General features: G+C 38.0%; 1 protein-coding gene across 3 annotated transcripts in view; it reads right to left on the reverse strand.

The window, feature by feature from the left end:
* The window catches only part of Ttc29 (tetratricopeptide repeat domain 29), a 198925-nt gene that overhangs the window by 140634 nt on the left and 36612 nt on the right, over positions 1–21679 (reverse strand). For 2 of the 3 annotated variants that reach the window (XM_047566885.1, XM_047566886.1), the window contains one exon: positions 17427–17612. In XM_047566885.1, the coding sequence (XP_047422841.1) occupies positions 17427–17612 (186 nt within the window). The remainder of the gene's footprint in view (positions 1–17426; positions 17613–21679) is intronic. The other variant, XM_047566887.1, reaches the window with a different exon arrangement.

Genomic DNA, 21679 nt, shown 5'->3' on the forward strand with positions numbered 1-21679 from the left:
ATTCAAAGATCTTGGACTTTGATTCTTTAACACAGATCAAACATGGTATAATTTTCTCGTGGCTATCAATACTTAAAAAGGATCTCTTCATTAAATACTATAAGGCCTTATGAATGTGTACATATAGTAGATGGAGAATAAACTGACATGGCCTGAAAAGGGACAATTAATTTATACAGAAATAGCAATGCTAATCCACTGATTTATAAAAAAAGTTTTATTAAACTATTAGATTCACTCTTATCTGCAAGTGTTAAGTGACTCTGTTTCTAATATGGTTCTAGTCACATGCCCCTAGAAAATGTGTACTGGAAGCCACTTTTCAAATCCACTTAAGGAATTTAGGCTGAAAATGAAGCATGAGACATAGTAGCCAGAAGTCCTGAGCTTTGTAACCACCCAAAGATTAAGGGGAGGTGCTTTCCACTGGTCTGCAGTTTGCCCAAGACTCTTGGTGACTAATGTATTGGAGTCATCGAGGTTCATATCAAACTCTTGTGTGATTGGATTTATTCCCATTCCTTACTAGGGAAAACGAATGGAATAATGGATTTGTTCTTCCAGAGAATCTTTTGGGAAAAACTTCCTTCAAGAGGCTTCAGTATACAAGTGGGGTAAACAAATACATAGGATTTATTTTTACTAGAAGAGGGGAAAATTTTCCCAATGAACTTGCTTAGTTGTGCTAAAGGTATGACTAGGACTTAGATGCTCCAATTGGAAAACCTACAAACAGCTTTGAGAGTCTTGCTGATGTTGTTTTCAATATGCTTTTTCCCCTTCAACTATTCACAGTAACTACTAATAACTTTGTTTTCCAGTGCTGAACCTTTAATAAGATGACCTTTGCTAGTTCCCATGTCATTTTCTCTTGTAACATCCTGTATGTAAAAGAGGTCTCATTGTTGTAAAGTTTAACATATGAGAGCCATTTAAGTAAAAAATAAGAATCATTTAAAACTAAAAGTAAGCATATGGTGCTAGTCAAAAATCTACTAGCAGAAAATTACAAAGATGTTATTGCCTCACTTTTGATAATGCATGAATAAAATACTAGGTTTAGAGACTGAAGAAAATTTTAATATTTACTATATTTAGGGAGTCCAGTTCATACACAATGACCAGGGACTTCCCTGTTTTTAATACCAAAAGTCATGAGTTCTGAAAACTCCTTTGTGCCAGGCAAATTGGAATGATAACTGTCCTACTATTGACCCAAAATACAACTGAACTTTGAATATATAATAAAGCAAAAAAAATATAGCAAAGACATAATACAATGTGAATTCACTTATTTTAAGGGCAAACATGTCAGCAGGAATAAAACACTAAAAGAAAAAAAATCTTTAAATATTGTTAACAATGACACCATCAATCATTTAAAATGTACTTATTTTGCTCAAATTTTGTTCTATTCACTTTCTATATCCAATCATATTTTTACATACTTATAGAGAATTGAATACACTTTTTCTACTTATCTAGATTATTTTATTAGAACTACTTTTCATATTACATATTTTTCATAATTGCACTTTGAAAGGCTGTATATTGCTATATTACCTTCCAAAGTCGTTTAAATGATTCACAGTATCGTAAGCAATACACATAAGTGTTACTTTAAGGAAACATGATGATTATTATTTTGCAATTTTAAGATGTGTTAAATGGTACTTCACAATTATTCAAATTGATTTTTAAGAAGTGGTTTATTTTTTCATGTATTCATTATATTTCTCCTTTGGTGAATTGTTTGTAGGCTTGTCTATTAAATTACAATTGCCTTAACATTTTTCTTACCAATTGATGTACGCTTTACAAAGAATATAGCTACTAATTCTTTGTTACATATACTACACATAAAGTTATTTTCCCCCCTTTACCAATCTCTGCCTTCTGTCTGAATACTGACCTGTCGCCTCTGATGGGAGGTCTGCAAATCATTCTTCCTTTGCATTTGTTCAGTCAACCTACCTGCCCACTGTCCTCACCTTCATGCTTGTGAATCCCCCCTCCTCTCTTTTTCCCTATGGTTCATTCCACCTACAATTCTTGAACAGCCTGATTTATGCCTGGATTTCAACGCATGACAATAAGCCTTTTTATAAGGCCATTCAGGCTTTCCTTTTCCACTGACTCAGTTTACCAGTCTTTTCTTGTCCCCTTTTCTCTTCATTCCTGGAAGACCTCTATATGGTATTAACCTTGATGGAGTTCGTTTTCCTAAGCAACTGCCTTTATAATGTACAATCTGGACAGTCTGGAAGGGTAGTGGGGATCATGTGATGAAGGGGGGTTGTCCTGGGATCCCAATGGATTGTGTTACTGCCTGACCACTGCCTGGGCATCTTGAGCTGGGCAGGAAGGCACATGGTTTGGCCAGTGGACACATGAGAAAGGACATACATAGACAGGGAGAGGCACTTTTATTTTTTTTTATCCCTAATTTTGTCAGAGTCAGTCCTATTATTTCAGAAGCCTTTTCTTACCATGATTTTAATAAGAATATATCAAGGAAAAATAAATCCAGAACATCCTCATGAGGTGTCTGCTGAGCAAATTTCTGTACAGGAAGTTAGTGTTGGTTAATGGAAAGAACATTGACCGGAATATCTAATGATACAGGTTCCCATCCTGGCTCTGATGTGCTTTGGTGTTATTTAAAATTATTTAGGCTTTAAAAAGATGGAAATCCTGCCATTTGTGACACAGATGAAGTATTATACTAATGAAATAAGCCAGGTGCACAAGGACAAATACTGCATGATTTCACACATATGAGGAATCTAAAATAGTGAAACTCATAGAGGCCAAAAATAGAACGTTGGTTGTCATGGGCAGGTGGGAGGGGGACATGTGGAGTTGTTATTCAATGGGTACAAAGTTTCAGTTATGAGAGATTAATCAGTTCTAGAGACCCTCTGTATGACATTGTGCCCAAAGACAACAGTGCTGTATGATGAACTTAAAAATATCTTAAGAGAATAAATCTCATGTTAAGCAACCTTAACTAATATAAAATGAAAAAAAGAAAATAAGTTAAAAAACCCCAAACCTCTCAAAATCCTAGTTTTTTCATCTTTAATGTGGAGATGACATCACCCACATCATGGATGAGAAAAAACACTCCAAATTTATATATCCATATCCTATCTCTGTGTTTCAGCCTTATACACATTGCAGATGCAACTGACTTGTTCTGTTTATCTGAATATTACTCTTAAATCAGATTAAAGAAACATGTATATAGAGAGCTGGTATTTATTTGTGGTGAGGAAGGTATAGGTCGGAGAAACATCTGACATGATGTTAGGAACTCTGGATTCAAGCTTAGCCCCTGGTATTACCAAACTATGTGGCCATGGCAGAATTGTTTAATTGCTGTGTTTTATCTTACTTATTTATCAAATTAGCATCTGGACTAGGTTATCTTAAAGATCTAATATGACTCTAAAATCCATCCAGCTAAAAAAACTGAATGACAAAAGTTCTGAACCCAGTTTTAAACATTTGCTCACTCTTTCCCCAATATAGCCATCTATACTTGTTATTCCACAGAAACAAGTTTTTCTTGACCCTTAGTGCCGTTCTTCTAGACTCTTCCTTGAACAGCAGCTTTTAGGGATTCTAAAACACATTTATGAAAGAAGAGTCACCAGAGAACAATTTTTTTGTCCTTTTTTCTGTTTCTCATCCAAGCTACTCCTCCTCCAAGTGTTAACTCATTTGTATGCAGTAGATCAGAATCAACAGGGAACAATAAGAACATTCAAAAAAGCCTCTAAGCTCCAGAGACAGAGAATGTGCTCCAAGCACCCACTGCATAAACAGAAGTGATGTTACCACTCAGAAAGGCAATGGGGAAGCTACCAATGGATCAAAGTTCCACCCCCTGGCTCCATGCATTCACAATGTTTGGGGGAAGACAAGAAAATCTTGAATACCAGTAGAGCAGGTGGTTTTGTTTCTTAATCAAAAATACAAGCCCAAGCTGGATGTAGTTGTGCACAACTGGAATCCTAGCGACTTGGGAGGCTGAGACAGGAGGATCACAAGTTCAAGGTCGGCCTCAGCAACTTAACGAAACTGTAAGCGACTTAGTGAGACCCTGTCTGTACATTAAATGAACCAAATAAAAATGTTTTAAAATTTTTTTAAAAAGCAAAAAGAGCTGGGGGTGTAGCTCAGTGGTAAAGTTCCCCTGGGTTAAATCTCTGGTCCACCCCACACAACAACAACAACAACAACAAAAACAAAACCACCAGCCCAAAGAAAAAACAGTTCATAACAGTTGCTGCGCGATGGACTCAGAACTGTTGCACTGTCGACACAGACTTAGAGAGGGAACTTGGAGGACATGAACAGTGGAGCGGAAGATAAGAGGACTAAAGGAGGAGACGGGATGAAGGGCGACACCAAGGGAAAGAACAGCAGAATGGACCAAGCTGGAGAAGCTGGTCAGGATCCCCAAGTTGTCCTTGCCTCTCCTCTCAGAGGACTTTTTCAGTTTCAATGGGGGATTCACTGGGACTGCTGCTTGGGAAGACTGATCGGGAGTGACTGCAGCTAACTCTTCCCAGCCCTGCTGTAACTGACAGGTGCACCCTGGGAGTGAAAGAGCGTGTGAAAAGAGACGGGCGCCTCTCTACAGGCCTGCGCGCCAAGCAGACAAGCGTCAGGCACTTCCCCAATCCCACCTACCCCCAAACAGGGCTCTGAAGAATTAAAATCATTCTATTTTTTCAGAATTCAGAGAGGCATAAAAAAGTTAATTTTAGGCTCCATCTCTGCTTTTTGTAAACTGACATTTTTTCACCACAGTAAGCTGACGCACAAAAGTTTTTCATGGCTGGTTTTTCAATGGCAATTTAAGCAGCCATAGAAATCAGAGCAGGAAGTGAAGTCAGAGCAGATACTATCTGTTTCAACTCCCTCATTTCAGAGATGAGGAAAAAAGATGGGCAATGATTGAATAAGTTACCTACATTCATATAGTTAATTAGCAAATGGCAACATCAAAAGAGAACCTCAGTGTACTACCCATTCTAATCTTTTTTCCATTGCAACACTTTCTCTCTAGCATGATGCTCTAGTGCCATGCTAAATACCAAAGCCAAGACAGTCACCCAATATCCATCAACTACTAATTTAACCCATGTGCAAGAATGCATGTCTAATTTGGATTTTAAGCATTTGTCCTGTATTCCTAATATCTGTGCAGATTGGGCTTCCTTTGCTGTCTAATGACCAGTCTGTGCATTTAATTAGTGTGCCCCCTCCCCCCACCTCACACTTTTCCTACTTCATAGATAGTTCTTTAATCTTCCCGACTATCTCTTACCAACTGTAAAACCCACTGTACTTTTCCATACTTCACTGAGATATTTTAAAAGTAGCTTAGTTTCCTCCAATTAAAAAACAATACATGCACAAAGTAACCGATTCTAACAGCGAGAAAGGGCATACCATGCAAAACGAGTCCCCCACCATTCCACATCATCAAGGCCCTTCTGCAGAAGCTGCTCTAGTTGAGATTTTGTGTATCTGATGGGTTTTAAATCCACTCAACAGCGCTTACATCTCTATTAATTTTTAATAAAATGAAAGAGAAAATAAAAGACCATACTAAAAACTGATATATCCATTGCATGTCTTTTAGTTATTAAGGCTGTTTTTCTAATAAACTGGCAAGTGTTATTCCATGACAAATAAGAAATTACAATGAAGTTTCTATCAATTTGGATGTGGCATTTTGGTTATATTAAAGTTTTGTGTTTTTTCCTTTTTTGGAGAACTGAATACTGTAAAATCAACCTCACTTCATATGTTTAAGATTAAAAATAAAGGCAAATTTATAATGGAATATGAATAAAATAAAAGGCCAAAATACTAGGAAAGGATCATTTATATAAGATTTTGAAAATATTCTTGTGTTGATTTAGATGATTTTTCACTACCCAGTTGTTTTACACATCAAAAGTTTAAAGTAAAGGAACATCACATTCTTCATGTATGCTGAATTCAATCACTAGTATGTTCTTTTCTTTGTTTTCTGGAATAATATCTTTTGCTACTTAAGGAAATCATTGACACCATGCTGAACATTGTATTAGTTTTCTGACTGTAAAAAAAAGGACCACAAACTAGGGAGCTTAAGCAACAGAAATTTCTGTTCACACAGTCCTGGAGGTTGGAAGTTGGAATTCAAGATGTTGGCAGAGCTGATTCCGTCTGAGGCTGTAAGAGAGAATCTGCCCCATTTCTCTGCCCTATCCGCGTATGTCTCTGTAGATTTGTGGCTTACAGGTGGTGCTCTGCCTGTAGCTGCACATCATCTTCTCTGTACATGCCTATCTTTGTTTACAAAGTTTCCCACTTCTGTGTGTAGTCACATTGGATTAGGGTCTGCTATAATGTCTTCATGTTAATTTGCTCATATGCAAAGATCCTATTTCCCAGAAGGTCACAAGTATTGGGAGTTAAGAACTCACCATCTTTCGGGGGTTCACAATTCAACTCTGCTATAGTTTGGATTTGAAGTGTCCCCCAAAGGCCCATGTGCTGAAAGCTTGGTCCTCAGATTATGGTAGAACCTATAGGAGGTAGAGCCTAGTGAGGAAGTTAGGTCATTGGGGGCGTGCCCTTTTAGGGGATATTGGGACCCAGGCTTCTTCCTCTCTTTCTCTTTGCTTCCTGGCCACTATGGGGTGAGAGCTTTGCCCCACCACTCACTCCTTGTCATGATGTTCTCCCTAGGAGTGCTAGAAATAACAGAACCAATGGACCATGGACTGAATACTCCAAAACCAGGAGTTAAATGAAACTTTTTATCTTTTTCAATTTATTTCATGAAGTATTTTGTCACAATGACAGAAATCTGACACAAACTCACAACAAATATGATCGAAACATGACCAATGCATACTGTCCTTGTCCTCTCTTAGCTTTGTTTTCTAAGAACTGTCAGCACCAACACTGGAGAAACAGAAACAGAGCAGGGACAAAGTACAGATAGATACAGCCAGGAGACTGCAGGGTGTAAAGGTCTTCCACCAACCTGAGAGAACTAGAAGCACAGGCAGGTCACAGGTGAGGCAGATGAAGAGGCCAAACTTGGCAAGTCTGAGATCAAAGCAGAGAGAAGATAGTCAGAAGAGTTGGGGTTTGGGTGAAGATAGTCCCAGGAGGCCTTGTGCAGGAAGCCCTCTTTTGACAGGATGAGAACTGGCCTTTGAGGTTGTGACCGAAAGCCTAGTGCCCTGGACATTGAGTGGTCCCTTTAGGGCTTATGATGTAGAATCAGCCCCTAGGAAAGCTGCCATAAGAAAATGGGTTTGCTCTTAGAGCCAGAAAGTTCCCTGGTTAATAGAAATTTTGGCCTCATTTCCCTAGGCCAATGGGAATGCAGTTCAGATCTCGTGGCTGATTTTGTAGTCACTGTAAATACTGAAGGATCTATTAGATAAGGGATCAGTGAAGGGTGGGGTCTGATGGTCCAGCAGAAGATGGATTTGTAAACATGGAGTACGAGTAGAGAGGTACAGAAGGGAAAGCGCAGGGGAAGAAAACCAGACCCATGATGGCAATGATGAAGAAAGGTCTAGAAGTTTACTTGTCAAACTTCTGGATGGATGGGTGGAGCAAAGCCAGAAACTCTACCTTAGACCACCAGCTCCTAATGACTGGGTTGAGACAGATGTACTTTCCTGTCAGTTCTGAAACATGCCACAAATGATGTTTTACAACAACAAATCAGCCAAAGTTTTTTGAGTGATTTATTTTTTTAATATGTAATGTCGATTTGTCATTATCCATTTTTCAAAAGTGTTAAACTTTTAAAATTTGAATTAGAAATTCATGTCAATTTCAATATGTTTCTTGGGTGGGAGAGAAAGGCTGTAGAACTACAGGTAGCATATAACCCTCAGACTATGTTACTTTGACCACGGTCCATAATTAGGAGTGGTGTTTACTTCAGCTTTGGGGGAGAAGGGTTTATTGAAATACCAGTCCTCTCAAAGTCAATGTTAACAACCACATATGTGAAAAGGAAAAGGTTGAAAACAGTCACTATCAGCACAACATCAAGGTCCTGATGCTGAGGTACTTGGAAAACAAAATACCAGGATATAGAGGTCCATAGACATTAGCTGTTGTTGTGGATATAGAATGCCCCCCAAAGGTGCAAGTATTGAAGGTGTTCTCCAATGCAGCAAAATTCAATAGGTAAAGCTTGTGGGAAGTGGTGGGATCAGGAGGGCCCTGGCTTCATTAATGGATTAATCCACTGAGGAGTGCTTAGCTGAATGGACTAACTGGGAGGTGGAAACTGTAGACGGTAGAACCTAGTTGAAGGGAGTATGTCCTCAGAGGCATTTGGGGGACTCTATCTTATCACTAGCTTGTCTCTCTCTGTCTCTTTACCTCTCTCTCTCTCTCTCTCTCTCTCTCTCTCTCTCTCTCTCTCTCTCTCTCTCTGCTTCCTGGCTATCATAATCTTAGTAGATTTCTTCTGACACACCTATCAGACATGATGTTCTGTCTCATCTCAGTCCCAAAGTTAGGGAGCCAACTGATCATGGACTGAAAGCTTTGAAACTGTGAGTCAAAACAGATCTCTCCTACTTTAAATTGATTTTCTCAGGTCACAGCAATGCAAAGCCAACTAACTCAGGTAGTGAGTAGGATGACAGGGACTTTTGGCATTGAGGCTATTCCTCAGTCTTGGCAAATACTGGCATGGTTTGGGGCCATCAAATATTTCCACAGGCTGAGCAGCACTGTGGCTCAACAAGAGCACAAGAGTGTGTGTGTGCTTGGCAAATAGTCAAGTAGCAAGCCTATCTTCAGCTATTCTTCAGCCATGGAAACCTATTGAGAAATGTCCCCAGAGATCTAGATGATGTTTCTAGTTGCATGAATTATTACCTGGGGTATGATTTAATGGAAATGTGTGAGAAAGATATTTTCAGGGTGGACTATCTTGAGGATAGAAAATCAGACACCCCTTATTTCTATGATAAGCAATCTATAAGGGAGCTGTTCAGTATCTTCATTAGACTGGTTTCTGAGATGTCTACCTGCAGTGTTCAATGTTGGTAGCCACAATAATTGTTCCTACCCTTCGAGGTCTTTGTTTTAAAACGTTCTTCCTCTATCCTGGGTTACTGAGTTAGTCAAGAGAATTTAGTGAATTCCAAGAGAATTTAGTGAAGGAAATTTGGAGTTGTGAATTGAGTCAAAAAGTTCATGTTTTGAGTAGTACATCCTAATTTGTAGACCCATGATCAGGTAGGGTCTCTGGCCCAGAAGGAAACATGGGGACGCTGGGTCAGTCTAGGGGGCCACTATTTTCTCCTGTGTTTATTTTTGAGTAGCAACAACCATAGTACCCTGAAACACCTTAAGTCCCTTGGTAATGGTCAATACATTATTGAATATTTATGATGAAGTCATTATACATCAGCTAGTTTTAAAGTTTTATTATTTTTATTTTGTAGGTATATTTCATGTTTACTATAATGAAACAATACAGAAACACATAAAAATATAAACTACATTCATTTGTTTCTATATCAAAAATAGAGTTTCTGGAAGACTAAGTCATATTAGTAAATTGAGGAATTTGCTAAAAACGTTAAAGTGGGAGTGTTCAGGAAAGCAAAATAAATTAGATATCACATTCCAAAGGAAAGCCTTTTATCATTGTATGAAACCTTCCAAGAAATTACCAAAAATCATTAAGAGAACTCTTGGAATTCCTCAATAAGGGCATATAAGCATCAGAGATTGTATTAGTCAAAGTTAGATTTACCACTGTGGTAGAAAATAGACCCTGAAATCCCAGCGCCTGAGACAAAATAATTTTCTTGCTCACAGGAAGTCCACTGAGGACTGGGTAACTCTAGAGAAGCCCCCTCCAAAGTCCATCTTATGGCTTCACCATCTCCATAGCTACCATGGGAAAAATAGAGACAGCACAGATAACACACATCTGCACCTCCGTGCTTCACTTAGAAATGACTGCTCATAAAGTTTATTGTCCAGAATGACCATTTTTGTAATGGCCAACATGTGGCACTCAATAAATGGCAGCTTTTATGCTTCTAATTATTGGAAAACAACATTTCAAATGGCCAGGCAAGAGTTCATTATATGTAATTACTGTAATTAAGTATTACCCTATTATAGATCATTTCTATTGTTTCCCTTTCTTCTATGACAAATAATACATATATTAAGATATAGCATGCCTCTATGGATATCCATGTATTCCTATCTGATTACTTCTTAGAAGTGGAATTACAGGGTTAAGGGATGTTTAGTCAACTTTTCCATCATTTGTGACTGAAAGACCTGACAAGAACAATATAGTGGAGGAAAAGTTTTATTTTGGCTCACGGTTTCAGAGGTTGGATCCATGGTCAGCCTACTGCATAGCTCTGGGCCTGTAGTGAGGCAGAATATCATGACAGAAGGACAAGGCGGAGGAAAGCAACTTGGGACGTGATAGCCAGGAAACAGAGAGAGAGAGAGGGAGAGTTCTCTTCACCAGGGACAAAATATAAACCCCAAGGTCACACCCCCAGTGCCCTACTTTCTCCAATCATACACTACCTGCCTACAGTTAGTGCTCAGTAAATCCACATCAGTAGATTAATCTACAGATTCAGTTAAGGCTATCTCATGGCCTAATCATTTCACCTCTGATCATTCTTGCATGAGCCTTGGGGGCAAACCTCAGATCTAAACCATAAAAAACAAAAACAAACAAACAAAAAACAAAAAACAACAATATGTTCATTTAAAAAACTTTTTCTGTATATTCCCAAATTGTATCCTGGAAATATCAGATCAATTTATCCTATAATCAGCAGTGTAAAAAAATGCTTAATTTATCGAAGTTTTACAAGCATTAAAAGCTATCTTAAAAGACTTTGATTCCTCCACATTTGAATTGGGTGCATTCTGAGTCTACTCTATCAGTGTGCTTACATTGTTGCAATTATCAAAAAACCTACTTGTCTCTTTCATTAAAATGTGAGCTTCTGAATAAAGGGGCCATAAATATCTTTTTCAGTCATATATTCCTAACACTTATCCAAGTGCCTGCATACCGTAGGAACACAATAAACAATTTTAGAAAATTACAGGTGAAAACTAATTTATCTTTATTGCCTTAATTCACGCTTTTGTATTATCAATTTTCATGCTAATTATCTGGTTGAATTTCTTTGTGTTGTTCTCCTACATTCCTCTATCCATTGAGTGATTTTTCTCATCAATGTGTAAGTGTTCTTTATATAATAATAGTATTGCTCCATTATCATGTTTGTTTCAAATATTTCCCAGTTTTGAAAATTGTATAAGATCTTTGATAAATAATTTAAATATTATATATGAAATTTCTCACTTTTTATATCTGATAGAGGGAATTCTATTCCTCTAGCCTTATGGTTCATAAAGGAACTTATTTCCTTCCCTCTTCACTTCTCAAGGGAGAAGGACTGCTATATCCCTTGAAATGCTTAACTCTCATCTTTTCTAGACTCAGTTTTGAGAAAGTGCATCTCTGAACTTCATGCTGAAGCTCAAAGGAGCTGGCTGGAACCAACAGGAGAACTTGAGCTTGACCTGCCTGTCAGGTATTGTAGTTAAGATGAATTCTGGTAGATGACAGAGAATCCAATCACACAGATCTAAGCCCTGCCCTCCAATCAGCTTTATCAATTATGATCAGCTTTTCAGTTCTTTTGAATTCATTCTGTACTTGGAATAGGGAGAGAATATATAAACCTCATCAATATCCTTTGTGCCTTGTCCAATTATTTTGTGTTTCAAAGGTCTTTCTCATCAAAGATTGAATAAATAATTGCCCATATGTTTTGAATGATTTTACAGCTTAATTTAAAATGTTTCTCATAAGGTTTGATTTTAAAATATGATAGAGCAATAACCAACATTACCGCCAAATGTCTGGTAAATATGTAAAATCATAAAGAGAAAATTAAAATCCTGCTTTTATGTATCATCTACTGTCAATAATATTGACATTCATGGTTAAAAATTTTACTTTATGTTGATTTAAGGGTTTGCTGCAAGACCTACCTTTTGTGTCAGGATTTCCCTACTCTTGAATTCTTAATTTTGACATGTCTCTTGCTGAGTTCTAGAATATACATGGAAACTATATTCTTAGTGCTTTCTGAACTTGCATATCTAAAATGTCTTCCTATTGCTTCAGAAGGTAACTCTGTAGTGCAGAAAATGAGTCTTGTCTAATTCTTGTACCAATACAGGCAATCTGTGTTTTCTCTTTGGATACTAATAGAAGTCTGTCTTTATCTGAGTAATTGAAAAATTTCTGGGTTGTTATTGAACTGTGGATTTCTATTTATTAATTTTGACTGAAGTATGAAGGGCTATTTTAATTTGCATATTCAGATTTTTTAAGGGTCAAGAAATCTTTTTTAAACAGCTTTGCTTTTGTTCAAATATTGTGTATTCTTTCTTAAGAATTTCCATACTTGTCATCTCATCTCCTTGTTTTCATTTCATCTTTCCCTTGCAATCTGGGACAGTTATTTGAGTTTGTCCTCAACTCCATGAATTCAGCTTTCCATTGTGCCAATTCCACTCTTCTGAAGAGTATTCCTTATGTAGAATTTACAGATTCAAGAGGTAAGGGTTAACATGTCCAGAACTAATCCCAGGCACTAGCTTCTCAGAAAAAATGATGGACTCTAGCAAAGCTCCATGGAAACATGATAGGCTTGGTGCTTGAGGCAACCAGATTTGACCCATTGCAAACACTTGATCTCCAGTCCTCTCCTGATGGGTGAGATTGGTGCTTCCCAAACTACAGAAGCCTGTGTGACAAATCTTGCTATCCATATGCCATAACCTATGACTGCACCCATAAGGCCTCTGTCTCCACCCCTATTTCCATCTCCCTGCCCCTACTGCCCATCATGCTGGGGAGGGGGCATGCATCAAATCATGAATGCTGAGCAGGAAGAATAGGATTTTATCAAGACTTTTCTATGTCATATCACTATTGTGTCTGGGTCTTGATCACACAAGGAGTGTGACAATACTTCCCTAGTCATACAGCATCCTATGCTATACTGGGAGAACTGTACACCTTATACTGCTCTTGTCTCTGAGTTTTCCCAGAGCAGGGCTGCTCCTGTTGTTTGGCTGCAAGCATGGTGTATTAGTCAGGGTTCTCTAGAGGAACAGAATCAACAGAAAGTATGATTATAAAAAGGAATTTATTAGATTGGCTTACACAACCAGGAGCTAGATAGTCCACAATGGCTGTCTGGAGGCTGGAGAAATGGAGGAATGAGTAGCTGCATAGTTCAAGAGGCTAAAGCCTTAGAACAAGAGGCCTCAACATTACTACCCCAGTACAAGACCGAAGGCTTCTGGAAAGTCCCTGGAGAATCACTGGCAGAGTCCTCTTTGGAAGAGTGAAGGAATGAGGATCTGATGTCCTCCAGGAGATCACAGCAAAAATTAAGAACCCATTCAAGGGGAATCAAGCTTGCATCTGCTGCTGCTTCCCTGTTCTTCCAAATTTTATTCCATCCAAGTCACCATCCTATTGGATGGTGCCGCCCATGCTTAGGGAGGGTCTCCACTTCAGCTAGCTCTCCCACATGCCAATCATTCCTAGACACATACTCAGTGACATCCCAGAAGCTTCTTAATCTTCAGCATTTCTTAATCCAATCACGTTGACAATTAACCATTTAACCATTTTCAAATTAAACATTACACATAGCTTACCCAGTTCTCTTGCTTGCAATGGCAGTTGTCCCAAAACACTCCCAGGTACACTTCATGGCCTTCTGGAAGCACATTAGAGAATCTGACTAGATCTATTTAGAGATAGGTCAGAGACTCAAACTGGAGAAGGAAGAGTCTCCTAGTACTGTTGTGGTCAGACTTCAGGAGGTAGTAGTGACTGTGAGCAGGAACTAGCCTTGGAAAATACTGAGTAGTGAGGGATTAAGGTGCTCAATGATGGAATTCCTCATATTTTATGACATCAAAGGGGCTTACCTAGGATGGAATAAGCACTCTACAGAAAGGAAAACTGAATTACTGCCCAAATTTCTGATGCCACACCCACCCACCCGGTAAAGCTGAACTGGCAGGACAGGACTGAAGTGAAGGTTCATCCATATCAGCTTGATACTGTGTCCTAGCCTTGGCCCATGGCAGGGAAGGCACTGATGCTTCCTTAGTCATGTCTCTTACAAAGTCCTCTCTCTCTCCTGGAGTCTGGTCTCCAGCCCTGCTAGACTTCTATGTCTGCTCCAGAATGAACAAGCACATCTCTGATTGATCCAGTGTCTGCATGCTTTCCCCAACCTGCCCATGGGTCCTTGCCCATAAAATCCTCAGAATTCTAAAAGAAGATATGGCCTGTGATTTGCTACAAGTGTCTGTCACTCCACGACTACTCCATGCCTGCTATTCCTCTATAGGTCTGAGGAATGAGACCGCCAGCCCTTGAGCCAATGGGAACCAGGCCACACTGTATGCTAGGACCCATCTCCAGCATATGCTGTGAGACATCCTCTCTCCAATGTAGTTTATGTGTCTGCTGTGCTGAAGGACTCTGGCCAGGGGCATCTGTGTGAGGGCTGGTCACATTTGTGCCAATGGACTGAACATTACCCTTGACTGCAACCATGTGCCCAGTCTCTGTGAAAATGGCTTCTGCTTCTGTTCCTCATTTGCTCGACAGTTCCCTGAGGGAGCTGGAGCCCTGCCCTGGACTACAGCCTATTTGGTCAGGCCCTGAAAACCTGCCCATTGCCATCTGCTGGCTAATATCCTCTTTTAACCTGAATGGGGGCACCCGTGGAATCAGGATGCTGCCACCTGCCCCTAGCACAGCTGCCGCCTAGCTGTTGCTGAGAGGCCTCCATTCGCTTGTCTGGACCAATCAGATCTGATAAGCAGAAGTCTCACCACCGTCTCCTCAGTGGGACTCCTATAGGCAGGTGAGTCCCCGTCCACTCTGGCCACATATTCTTGATGCTCCTACACTTCTTGTGAAAATCCTACCACAGCTTACAAACGCTACACAGATGATTTTTACCATCACCAGGCAAATCAAAGACTCAAACTCAATCCCTGGAATTTTCATCAACACTGACTCAGTGGTTTTATCAGTCAGGCCTGCTTCTAGGGCTCATGCTCTGTTTAAGAGCATACAGAAATTTTTTAGATCTGACGAAAAGTGGTTTCAAAACAAAATCACACATCCTAAAATAATTTCAAAAGCCAAAGTCTTTCAAATATTTCAAAGCATCCTATTTATTATGGAACATGGATGCATTTTATCATTTTGTAGAGTAAGGCACCCAAATGGGAGCAAGCCAAAGACCTGTGAGTACTGTGTCACCGCAGCCCCACACAGATCACTTCTCCCAACTCATCCTTGCTCTCTGTCACTGTATGTCTGCTGCTAAGATGATATGAGCAACCACGGTGCCATGGTTACTAACGATAGGATCAGGGAACACTCCGCTATTTATTGAATGAGTGAATGAACAGATGAATGAATCAAGTAAGCAATTTATAAGGTCTCTAATAGAAATGCATAGAGATTTTAAAAAATCAAAAGGAGAGGGAAATAGGGAGTTATTTAATGGGCACAGAGTTTCCGTTTTGCAAGATGAAAAAGTTCTGGAGATTGGTTGTCTAACAATGGGAATATACTTCACGCTACTAACCTGTACATTGAGAAGTGGTTGAGTTCCTTGAAGGCAGGGGCTTCGCCTTGCACACTATTTTATCCCCTGGCACTAGGTTCTAAATCAGTATTTGTTCAATGAATAAATGAATTTTGCTCTAATTTGTAATCTCATGACTGCATGGAACTCTGTTGCCTGGAAGTGCTTCATATATTTAACTAATCTTTTGAGATATTATAGATTGTGCTGCAATGGAACACTTCCATATGTTCTCCTAAATACTTTCGCATGGTTTCTTCTGAGCTACATGACAGTTCTTAGCCATCCCCCTTCTTCTTTCTGCTTCTGGAACAGTTTACATCAGACAGACATTTCACACTCCTGTCCTTACCCTCAATGTGTACAAACTAAGTCCAGGCTCCAAACAGCACAGTATCTTTATTTCACCTTTCCAGTGACTTCCCACCACTGCTCAGAAATGCACTTTCCACTCTAAGCAGGTTGATCCTCTTGCTCCTTCCTCTAATTATGCTCCAGGGTATGTTGTTTTACTGAATATGTTCCTAATTCTTTACCTGCCTAAATTCCACCTGTCTTCCAAGTTCATGACCTGTCCCTCCTGACTCCACCATGCCTTCCCTGAATCCAGTCTTCATCAACTCTCACTCTGCTTTCTATTTTTCTGGCATGTCTATATTTGTCATGCAAGGTAGGCCTGATTACCTTCTAGAACCTACCAGGCTTTGGTTTAAAATCTCATCAACTGCAACTTCCTGGAGCACAGAAACCTTTTAGAAATTAAAAAAATCTAAAAGAATTGTTCAAAGTCCTATGTAGTTCTAGTCACAAAATAATATTTTTAAAATTTAGGCATTTTGCCATAGTTGAAACCTTTATGGAAAATGAGACAGGTTTGTTTAGAGACCATATAGCATATTCACAATAAAATGTTTTCTTCATACATCTATTAGATAACACACATATCACCGACATACTCTTGTCCCCCCCAAAATTTTAATTCTTAAGTTCCTATTTGTAATCCTTGATTAATCAGGACACAAGATCTATCTCTGACCATTTTGTGGTTGTTTTAGACTTTGGCTCATCTTAAGATAAAAGTATAAAGTATGAACTTATATTTAAAGGAGTATTTTCTTCAGAAATTATTGTGAAATAATGGTAGGGTGGCATCCAAGTTATATAGTCTGGGATTTTTACATAGGGGTGTAGGACACTAGGAAAATCATGAAGTGAACATTTCATTTTTTCCCAAACATTTTCATACATGAGAAATCAAGTTAAAATGAACAAAGAGGACTGTCATGAAAGAAAAAAAAAAATTCAAAACTGCAGCTTGTGGCCTGAGGGATGTGTGTGTGTGTGTGTGTGTCTGTGTGTTTGTTTGTGTGTGTGTGTGTATGTGTGTGTGTGTGTCCATGTGTGTGGGGGGGACGAAGAAGGGTGGATGCTTTCTCTCTGTTAGGATGCTGCCGGGAACTCCAGGCTGTTACCCAACAGGACCCGAGCAGGGAATTCTGTAAAGATCTTTCTGTAAGGAACACCGAAGAAGTTGGATTCACAAGTCACACACCTTTGCTCTTTGAATTCAGTAATTTGCACTCTTGAACGCAAGTCTTTGTCTCAACTCCCACCTGCTTTCTGGTTGCCTGGCCTTTGCACACCCAGCACAGACTGACGATGCCCACTTACCCTCTTCCTCGTAGAAAAGGCCCATGTGCGCATGCGCCTCGGCCTCTTTCCTCCCACCGTCGATTTTGATCAACTGCGCAATCTGAAAACATCGTTCATAGAAGTGGTTCCTTACCCACTTGTCTTCAGCGTTATCGAAGAAACAGGCCAGAGCGTACAAGTTATTATATACCTCTTCAAAGTATCCTTCAAAAAGAAAAAAAAATATAAACTACATTAGAAAGAGGATGTCTCAGGGTACATGCTTGGGAACCGCGAACCAGTACTGTGACATTTATTTCCCATTTTATTCTTAAAAGTGTGGTTAGTTTATAAATCTAATCTGAATGCAAAATTAAAATAATTACATGTTAATGGATATGCACATAAGTAAGGCAACCAAAGTCTTTCCAAAAATATAGAACATATTAGAAATTGATATATGATTTGACTTGAAATAGGGGACTTTATATAAGACATGGGACTGGAAATATTGATTAGCAGTGCACCCGCTTCTTCTGGGAGAAAGGACTGTCACTGGGGACTTTTCTCATTGGAGGTTTAAAAAATTATTAGAGATGGAAGAGAAATTAATACTTCTTAACCACAACAAAAATAATGTCAGTGAAGAAAGCAGAGAGGATACAGGAATGTTGCAGTGTTTTCACCCTGAAGGAAAAAATAAATAAATCATAGGGTCGATAGATATAAGAAATGATGATCAGGATACCTCTATAAGCTGTACCCATTTTCTGGTAATGTTTCTAGTCATGTAAGTTTCTAGCATCATTAAGAAAGAGCAAACTTCTATGCTTCTGCATTCTGGGTACTTCCAATCCCCCCTGAAAATGCATACCCACTAATCATTCCTTTTACTCAGATAGTTGTTAGTTTATTACTAAAACCCTTGTGGTTTTGTTTCCCCAAAGTAGCACCTGACTTATATGTATGCAAAAAACTATGTTAATAAATTATGAATTGTTCTTATAAACTCCACTGCAATAGTAAACTAAAATGTTTGTGTGCTAATAAATTGTACCTCTATAAACCTATAAACCCCTCTCAAATGGTGAATGTGAACAAATTTATAATCTTTGTCTTTTTCCATTTATTCAGAAAGTACACTTGTAATGAGGTAGTGGCCTCTGAGTTACTGTTGCAAAACTTTTTTTTTAACCATCATTGTGGATTAGATAATTCACTCATATTAATCACTCACTACTACCAAGAGTCAGCCCATATTCCTGAAGGTACTACAATTATGAAAAATATTGCCCATTAATGCATCTCTAAGATTAAATCCAAAGGCTCAGAAAAATGAAACAAACTAAACCCAATAAAAGGTGTCTGTCAAGAACTGTAAATAAATCATCCAGTGTTTGAACAGAAATTTCTAAAACCTGGTCCACTCCTTCATCTACACCTCTTATGTATTATTTATCTAATCTGAATAGACCATGCAAATCTATTTCTTAATATTTCATATTTCTTGGTCATATTTACTGATTAGAGAGTTATATTCTTTTTATATTAAGCATTTCCTATCCTCTACTTAAATCTTTTAATATAAAAGATATTCTTATATAAATTTTAAAAAATAGTCTGTAATAATTTTTCTGTTTTTTAGTAATTAAACTTTAATATAAAAATATTCCCAATATGTCCTAAGCAACATTTTTTAAAAAGACAATGAGATATACTTATATAAGCTATCAAGATACCATATTGAAAGACTACTTATGAGCTGTTTTTCTACAGTTGTATGTACCCTTTACATTCTAAGTAACCTTTTCTCCTTGCTTGTAGATCACACTCTTTAATTGTCAGCAGGTATATTCAGAAGATGAAAATCAATTTTATTGTTGGTCTGTTATATAAACACTATGCTCTCTAAAGAGGAGACTGCATAATGAAATAAATTTTGGAAGTATACGCACAATATGTGTAAGCATGAAAACATCTCTGATAAGTTCCGGGATAAATCAACATTCTTAACTTCAGTAATAGTTCACCAAACTTATTTTACCAGATATTTTTTGTTTTTGTTTATCTTTGCATAAAACTTATAAATATATTTTGGAGATTTGCTTGATTAGAACATACTTTGTGTATGTTAAACAAATGTTACTGGAAAAAATTGCTGTTCAACTCTTGGCAATAATTTAAAAGTCAAGCGTAAATAATGTTGGAATTATCTATTGATTCGGTTACCCATTACCATTATTGCCATCTCTTCCCCAACCCCATGGGGCTCAAGATCTTAATCATAATGTTACATACAGATGGTACAGAGATGATTCACAACAATGGATAAAACAGGAAATGTGTCAGGGACAAAGGAACACTTCTACGAGTGGAAAATAATCCAACAAGAAATGTCTGACTTACTTTAAACACGACTTTGCTCTAAAACAGCAAGTGATGTTTTGTTAAAGGAATTTAAATAACTCTAGGTTTCTGCTCTGTAAATCTCAAGAGACAGAACCCATCGGAGACGACTATTGTTAGTGCCATAGTTTTGATTAAATGAACTTCATTGTGACCCTAGAGCCATGGTCTTTTCAATGAGAAGCAATGAGGTTGCTCAGAGATACATTATTTTAGGATAATTGTTTCAGACCCCCCCTAACCATATGGGATGGACCCCGCTAAACCAGGTGCTATTCACGGACTTCTATATTTTAGATATATGTGTATACATATGCAACATGCATGTATAAATGCATATGTTTTAAGATTAGGATTAATTCAAGTTATTAAAAATAAAAATGTATATCCCATTTTATGGGGCATTCCTTCTTCAAATCACAATTTTTTCCTCAATTAAGTTTATGTGTTTACCGCTTTCCTATGTGTAAGAAAAAATTGCACACCTTCTTTACAAAGGATCATATAAAGGCTTACATGTCACTCAACCAAGTATTTCCCCTCACATTTTTTTGCAGCAGTTCTGATTTTTTATATTTCAGCCAGGCAAAAACCACTGAAGTTTGTAGGAGAGAACCTACAGAACAGTCACGTTGAGCAAGAGGTAATTTTGCCCCATTTAACAAATGCAACCTTAGTTACCATGAATATGTGATAAATCACTCTGCAAAGAAAATATTTCCTTTCATGACTCTGACCACTTGGGCAAGACTTCATCTGTTATGAAGTTGGGATTTCATGAGTTTTAAATTAGAGGAATATTTTTATTTGTATGTATAGTTACTTTTTTTTAAATGAAAGATTAGAAATTAAAATGTGTTCTACCTTAAAGCAGACTATTTGGCATTTTGATTTCTTTATCATTACAGAAGGCTTTATGACTAGTTGACTCATCTGTGACACTTTATGACAAGGCAGATTTTTGCTCATATTTATGCTGCTCAAATGAAAACCTCCACCTACCACAGTGAATAAGATGAAATTCAACTTTAAAAAGTGGCTAATGGGCAGATTTTATCTCGACTAGTTCTGCTTCCAGCATCTGTATCACTTCAGAATTCCGGGCTGACCTTGGAATGCAGCATTTTCACAACAGCATATTTTATTCCCAATAATTAATTTCTGGAGAAATTATATAAATCACATTTTAAAGTTCACTAGCAGATTCCATTTTAAATACTTTTCATACTATAAATACCCAGTCCCATCTCAATCCCACCATCTCCACCCACCCTGATTTGCTTGATGTGCTTTTCACATTTTGTGTATCTTGCGGTCTTAAGTCAGGTCACATCTTAATGGAACTTCACTCTAGAGGCTGAGAGACTGCAGCTGCCCCTGTGGCTGTCCCTATGTCTCATCAGGTTTCTCCATAGTAGCTGGGGACTAACAGAAAGTTGCCAAATACCCATAGATAGACCTGAAATGAAACACTGTCATGTCAAGGCCTAAGATTTTATTTTATTTTGAGTTCTGTCATGTTTTCACCCAAAATGTCGAAGAAAAGAACAATTTAGAATGCCAAATTTATATGCCAAAGGTGGGGATTTTCCTTTTTTCTTTGATTATAGGTGACCAATTAAAATGATCAATTCTTAACATATGGCTGACAAATATGTATGGCAATAATATCAATATAATCATAGTGCAGATTAAAATATTTTCTCCAATTCATGACATATAACTTTTTGGAAAATATTAGAATACCAAAAAAAAAAAATAAAAAGAAGGAATTTATTATAAACGATTCCACAGAAAACAAAAAATTAACAATTTTAATCACAATTGTGAATTGCAGGCGCTTTGTATCCTCTTAGTATTCCCTAATAAAAATATCTGATTCAAGT

The sequence above is a fragment of the Sciurus carolinensis genome, chromosome 10, assembly GCF_902686445.1.
Source record: "Sciurus carolinensis chromosome 10, mSciCar1.2, whole genome shotgun sequence".
NCBI classification, from domain to species: Eukaryota; Metazoa; Chordata; class Mammalia; order Rodentia; family Sciuridae; genus Sciurus; species Sciurus carolinensis.